General features: G+C 33.8%; 1 protein-coding gene across 1 annotated transcript; it reads right to left on the reverse strand.

Annotated features, from left to right (window-relative positions):
• Positions 1-6,396: 6,396 nt before the first annotated feature.
• LOC108367096 (putative peptidyl-tRNA hydrolase PTRHD1) lies at positions 6,397-7,350 on the reverse strand. The gene is made up of 3 exons (XM_017621642.1): positions 7,152-7,350; positions 6,697-6,782; positions 6,397-6,601 (listed from the first exon to the last, which is right to left on the reverse strand). The coding sequence occupies exons 1-3, from the start codon at positions 7,249-7,251 to the stop codon at positions 6,428-6,430; spliced, it is 360 nt and encodes a 119-aa protein (XP_017477131.1). The 5' UTR covers positions 7,252-7,350; the 3' UTR covers positions 6,397-6,427.
• Positions 7,351-7,580: the final 230 nt, after the last annotated feature.

A 7,580-nucleotide genomic window follows, 5' to 3' on the forward strand; every position in this document is an offset into this window, starting at 1 on the left:
GGTTAATTAACTTATTCAAAGAATGTTTACTCTTTGTCACCAAATAAACACTATATTTAACTATACAAATATGGGTATAACTTATATTTTCAAAAAATGTCACTTAGACCCTTATGATTCTAACCCCTTCAAATTAAATACAGTTATCAAAAACAACGAAATACGACTAATTTTAAATGCCATGGAAAGTTTATATAGACATATGTATGTATGTATTTACATATAAGCCTTTACAAAATTAATATACATAGCAATACAATGGTGCTGCAATCAGTTAACACAAGCACATATACATATGTAGCATAAAATAAATATTTGGTATTTACTCAATTTTGTGTATTGGTACAGACCAATAATCTCAAATGTTAGCAATAATAATAATAATTACTTATATCTGTGCAAATGTATGCGCTGGTTAGTATCCTCATTCATTACCGTTTTGTGGTAACATTTATATAATAATTACGAATTTTTGTTTATAAGCGACGATAAAACTGATGTAAAATCGTATAATAGTTACCATTTTGCAAACCAAACTGACTAGTAATGAAACAATAAACTAAGTAAATTATTTAAATATGCAGTTATAAATATGTGTACTTTATTTTATACGAAAATAATGGGAATTAAATATAGACAAAATACTAATCATGTATGTATCTAAAATACTACTTTTATTGTTCGTAGTATTTAGATTTTTGGACAATACTTTTATAAATAGATTTTAAATATACATTCAATTAATAAAAATTAAATTTATTTAACAACACAACCAAAATGGTAGCGTTTTGATATTTTCCAAAAGTATTTCATTTTGTATAGGGGAGCAAAAAAAATTTTCTGCGTGTTTGGCTCTTTAAAAAAAACTTAACCTTAACCGACTCCAATCGGGACCAAATTTATTGGCAGGGGTACCCCTGATTCTAAATCTGAAGGCCGACATATAGTTTTTAAGCAATTTGCATTTAAAGTTGCAAAAAATACCAAATTCAACCTCACTTTTTCCTTTGTACACCAATTGAACTGACATGTCGATGCTGCCATATATAACAAAAAAATGCCGAAAAACACTAGACGGAAGCAATAATAAAATACACATAATGATCGCGCGATTTAAAATAAAATGTAAATTATTTATGGAAGTATCGATTTTACAATAAAAAGCCAACCCAAAAAAAGTATCGATGCCTCAAAAATATCGGACCTAAAGTATCGATACCAACTCCAATCGGTACTCATTGTGTAATCCGCATTAAGTCAAATTATTTATTTTTTAATCACAAGTTAATCATCCTCTGCGAATCCTAAACTCCGAATAATAAAAATTTAATTATTGTAGGAACTGTAAATAAATAAAACTCCGTTAGATAGCAGAACTATATAATTAATGGTACAGATACAGATACATATACAGTTACCAGTTCATCTTATTTAAGAAAACATTTATTAATAAACTATTTCAGGGAAAAATTCTTCTTTTGTTGCATTTCCCAAGAATAGAAGTTTTTCAAATATTTGCCAGTCAACCGATTTCTTGACGTGGTTATTGTTACGCGTGCTTTTGAAAACAATCGTTCGCAAGGAACCGATCTTGCAACTATATGTAAATATGATCGTGGTTGTTTATAACTACAACAATGGAAACGCAGTTTTCAGCTCCTCACAGAAGAGATACATCCATTAAAATGTATACTTAAATGATCAGAACGTCGAGCTGAGTCGATTTAGCCATGTCCATCTGTCCGTCTGTCTGTCTGTCCGTCTGTTTGTATGGAATCTAGTCTCTCAGTTTTCGAGATATCCGGATGAAATTTGGCATGTGGATGTATTTTTAAAATGTATTAATCATTTGTCGGAACCGGAAGAATCGGACCACTATAACATATAGCTCCCATACAACTAATTGTTCAGATATGAGATTTTTCGTTATAACTTCTCCATTTATGCAGCTAGGAACATGAAATTTTGCAATACGTTCACCAATTATCAAGAGAAAACGTAGAGTGAAAATTACAAAGATTGGGTCACTATAACCTATAGCTCCCATACAACTGATTGTTCAGATATAAGATTTTTCGTTATAACTCCTCCATTTAAGTAGCTAGGAACATGAAATTTCGCACTATTGTTACTCATTATCAAAAGAAAACTTTGAGTAAAAATGGCGAAGATCGGGTTCCTATAACCTATAGCCTCCATACAACTGATTGTTCAGATATTAGATTTTTTGCGATAACTTCTCCATTTATGCAGCTACGCCCATGAAGTTTTGCAGTACTTGCACCGGCACTATAACCTATAGCTCCCATACAACTGATTGTTCAGATATAAAATTTTTCGTTATAACTCCTCCATTCATATAGCTGGGAACATGAAATTCCGCACTGTTTTCAATAATTATCAACAGAAAACTTACAGTGTAAATTAAAAAGATCGAGTAACTATAACCTATAGCTCCCATACAACTGATTGTTCAGATATGAGATTTTTCGTTATAATTCATCCATTTATGTAGCTAGGACCATGAAAATTCGCGCCGTTTTCACTCATTGTTAACAGAATACTCATAGTGAAAATAACAAGGATCGGGTCACTATAACATATATCTCCCATACAAATGATTGTTCCGTTATGAGAATTTTCGTTATAAGTCCTCCATTTATGCAGCTGGGAACATGACATTTCGCAATATTTCCACCCATTATCAAAAAAATACTTACAGTGAAAATGGCGAAGATCGGGTCGCTATAACCTATAGCCTCCATAGAACTGATTGTTCAGATTCGAGATTCTTTGTTATAACTTCTCCATATATGCAGCTGGAAACATGAAATTTCGCAATATTTTCACTAATTATTAACAGAAAGTTTACAGTAAAATTAACAAAAATTGGGTCACCTATTTATATCTTCCATACAACTGAGTATTCAGATATGGGGTTTTACTGTAAAGCTCCTTTATTTGGACTGCTAAAACANAATATTTTCACTAATTATTAACAGAAAGTTTACAGTAAAATTAACAAAAACAGATCAAATTAAAACAGATCAATTTCGTAAGCTATTGTATAAATAAAATTCCTTAATGAAGGAGTCTAAACCCATTAAATTGTGTTACCGGGTTACATACCGATCACACAGTAGTGAAAATCATTCAGGTTGGTGCTATATAAGGTATATATTCCATACCTCTGATTGTTTAGATATGGTTTTTCATATATGTATCTCCTCAATTTAGGTATTCTTTAAATAAAATAAAAAGTAAAATTTTCAGCTGTTCATGAAAGGTATGAAGCCTTCGGCATAGTTTGCTTGTTTTTTTTTTTTAAGTTAACAAATTAGAATAAGGCAAGGTTTATATGTTCCAACTATTTAGCCAATATGATAATGGACGCCAAGCAAGCAAAAATCCAGTTTTTGACGTTGGATAAATAAAACAAAGCCAAACATATCGTCGCCTGGGTAAAAGATTGTCGTATGTTAATTTCGGCAGGTTGTGGGAAATCGCGATTGAAAGACCTTATTTCCAAATATATAACTGCATCTAGAACTAAAAATCGTCAAAATTGCACTTACGACAATCTTTTACCNTGGGAAATCGCGATTGAAAGACCTTATTTCCAAATATATAACTGCATCTACCAATATATATATCTGCAGGTGACGATATGTATATGTAAGTGGGAAATTTCGTAATACTTTTTAATAATTTTCTTCATAAAAACTATGAAAAAATTAACTTCTCTTCCGTGGATGTTTAAACACGCGGAATAGATGTAAGGATACAGCTATAAGAGCCGCCGCTCCACACAGACTTTATCGGCCGTCTATTTAAATAGTTGGGGCTCGCTTGAAATATGTACATGAAGATCTAAGGAGATGCGGATACTACACCAACTTAATCGCTTCGACTAATTAGTTGTGTAGCAATGGAAAGACTCGCAAGCCCAACTAAATACTACAACTTGTATGGAACCAACAGAAAGTGAACGGCGTGCGTCATGATTCATTATTGAATCATGGGCGTGCGTATGAAACTAACTCAATTTCCAATTTTTGTGCTGCGTGACATTTTTATTTGACGTTTCGCTCAATGAAATCAAATGCAAACGCATTCAAGCCAAATCCGGGTAACGCAAAAGAAAACAAATTCGACTGCTTGCGTACCCAAACACAAGCCGCGAATATGAGGCGATCATTTTTGCTGATTTCTTAATTGTATGAGGTAAATTCATAAAAAAATAATATAAATAATTTTTGTCCCGAAAATTTATGTATTTCAAATACTTTCATATGTACAGGCATACCCTTCATCATATCGAGCCCTAACCGCCAAAATAACGTAACCGACATTTTTTTCAAAATTTTATTTTTGATGCAGAAATGCGTATAGATGCTCTAGGAATATTTCTGCATCAAAAAGAAAATATTGAAAAAAATGTCCATACGTTGTTTTGACGATTAGGGCTCGATATGTACTACATAGAAAGGCCTCACCTGCTATTTTTCATTTTTAACAGAAGCAAAAATCCAAGCCTCAAGCTCATGCAGTATATCGATGGTTGAATGGAAGATCGACCTATCTCGGCAGCCAGTTCGAAAACGTCCCATCTCAGAAAAATTTTCAACAACGCCCTATTTCAGAATATGGTTGAAGAACCGTAGTACCTTAGAATTTTATTGAAGAATGCCCTATCTCAGCTGCCGATTCAAAAACGGCCCATCTTATTTCAATATATATTCATTTGAGATAGGTTGTTCTTCAACCAAATTCGGACATGGTGTGTTTTTCAATTAAATTNTCTCAGAAAAATTTTCAACAACGCCCTATTTCAGAATATGGTTGAAGAACCGTAGTACCTTAGAATTTTATTGAAGAATGCCCTATCTCAGCTGCCGATTCAAAAACGGCCCATCTTATTTCAATATATANTCTCAGAAAAATTTTCAACAACGCCCTATTTCAGAATATGGTTGAAGAACGCAGTACCTTAGAATTTTATTGAAGAATGCCCTATCTCAGCTGCCGATTCAAAAACGGCCCATCTTATTTCAATATATTTTCATTTGAGATAGGTTGTTCTTCAACCAAATTCGGACATGGTGTGTTTTTCAATTAAATTCTGAAATAGGGCGTTTTTCAATCAAAATCTGAAGTAGGGCGTTTTTGAACAATTTTCTAAGATAGGGCGTTTTCGAACTGGCTGACGAGATAGGTCGATGTTCCAATCAGTTGTTGTTTTTGTAGCAGCATACAAGTTCCCCAAAGAGTTTTTGGGGAGTGCTGCTGAAGTGACAGTCCTTGGCCAAATAAAACTCTGGGTCGTTCCGGTTACGTAGACCCAACTGTCGTGGCTTCTTAGAAAGTAGNGACAGTCCTTGGCCAAATAAAAATCTGGGTCGTTCCGGTTACGTAGACCCAACTGTCGTGGCTTCTTAGAAAGTAGCATACATCGTTGAGTATGGCTATACAAAGAGATATTTTTAAGTATTTTTAAATTACTTAAAAATGCAAAAAATGTATTGCGAAAATAGTGTCAGTTACGTTTACATACTTGGTTTATACCAATAGCTAGTGATAGTGCAAAATTGTTCATTACTACTGAACAAAAATTAGGCACATTTTTTCAAAATACGGGATTTATTGGCACCTTCAAAACACCACTAAAAGCACTATGAAAGTGCATTTGGCTTCTCCAGGGGAAGTCTGCATATCAGGCGGGTGGCTTATATAGTTTAAAATTGATTTTTTTTTAAATACTCTAACTTCCGAAACGTCCGTTGCGCTGCATTTGTAAAAAGCCAACATTTTCTCAAATTAGCTGGTAAATGAAGTGCATACAAAANACTATGAAAGTGCATTTGGCTTCTCCAGGGGAAGTCTGCATATCAGGCGGATGGCTTATATAGTTTAAAATTGATTTTTTTTAAATACTCTAACTTCCGAAACGTCCGTTGCGCTGCATTTGTAAAAAGCCACATTTTCTCAAATTAGCTGGTAAATGAAGTGCATACAAACAAAATGTAGTACTAACCTCTGATTAACGTATGTATCTACTACTCTTACATAGTGGTACCTACGTTTTACCAAAATTAGAAAATTGCTTTACGTTTTCATGGGAACGCGTCACATTCTCTCAGTCTGTGCTCTCTTATAAAGAATCTCGATCCTTTTTTAGATTATTTAGGTGTTCACGCATTATCTTTTATACAGCACTGCTATTTCAGTATATCGCTTGGAAATTTTATAATAAATATTCACAATGTTTCTATATGCTTTCGTGGATGGAAATGCAGGTTTTTTACTTGACAACGATCGATGCTTTAAATATGTTTCGAAGACGACGTTTCCAAATATGTATGTATGTGTATACATAAATTAATCATCGCATTTACATTAGCTTTCGCATGTGTGTTCTTAGACCACTTTATTCCTTAAGCAATTTAAGATGTTTAACAAATTTGTGAACATTGTCTTTAATATAGGGTTTTATCGCTATGCACGTTGGAATATTTTCCGGTTGTTCAATCCACATTTTATGTTTAACATCATTTGCCTTTAATTTTTCAGCCAGTTTGATCAGTGCTCCTTCATCTTTAGCCTGCAGTTAGTGTAATATTAATGGTAAAGGGAAAATATTAGGTAATAATTTATATTAATAAATACATATATTGTTTTTATGGAATTTGGGCTCACCTCTAATACCACTTTGTGCATATTGTCCAAGTCACTTACATAGGCCTTTGTGTCGTCATCGTCGGCATACAAATGCATGACGGCAGCTAAAAGTATATTTCTGTGTTCGTATGGAATAGTAGCTTATGTCGGAAAGCTGGCTTTAGTGTAATGCGGCATTCCCTTTATTCTTTAAACGAAAATGAATTTTTTGGTGAGACATAATAAGAATATTTTATTTATTTGACAAAAGTTCTTCAACGGCTCGGCGCCAGTGAGACATTCGCAATCATATGCTGCGAACGCCACATTCTACTAAAGCCAGCCTTTCGACATAAGCTACTATTCCATACGAACACAGATTTTAACAATTGTAAGTCAATCAAGTTCAAAAGAAAGAACTGGAGGAGCCTGCGACTGAAAGTTAAATTCGACCGTCCAGCCATGAGGGAGGAATTGCCGCGCTCCATGCTTACCTGTCGCATGACAACACTGGGCTATCACTGCACCTAATGGCCACGCTAGTGTAGATCTTAAATCACTGCGCACAATTATATATTGGACAATATTCGACATATTTAGTTATATTTATTGATGTCTATTTATTAAATGCACATGAAAGTCTTAAAATGCAAAACAATTGTTAAAACCCTTTGTTTACATTTTGCCGGCTGTCAAAATCTGCTGTAGTAATATCGTAAACTTGGTCGTAAACGATATTCTAACATTCAGCTGCGGTAATGCCATACCCATTGAATTGAATAGAGGAATTTCAGATGAAAGGTTATGCTCCGTGTATACGATGTGCAAAGTTGGTGCAAAATAAATTGATTATGGCACAATCCCACTGAGTTTGAAATATATTGAAAAATGGGGGTGGTCCGCCATTTTTCCGTCCGGAATTA

This window comes from Rhagoletis zephyria, unplaced genomic scaffold (genome assembly GCF_001687245.7).
Source record: "Rhagoletis zephyria isolate East Lansing unplaced genomic scaffold, Rhagoletis_zephyria_1.1 Rzeph_scaffold_02536, whole genome shotgun sequence".
NCBI lineage: Eukaryota > Metazoa > Arthropoda > Insecta > Diptera > Tephritidae > Rhagoletis > Rhagoletis zephyria.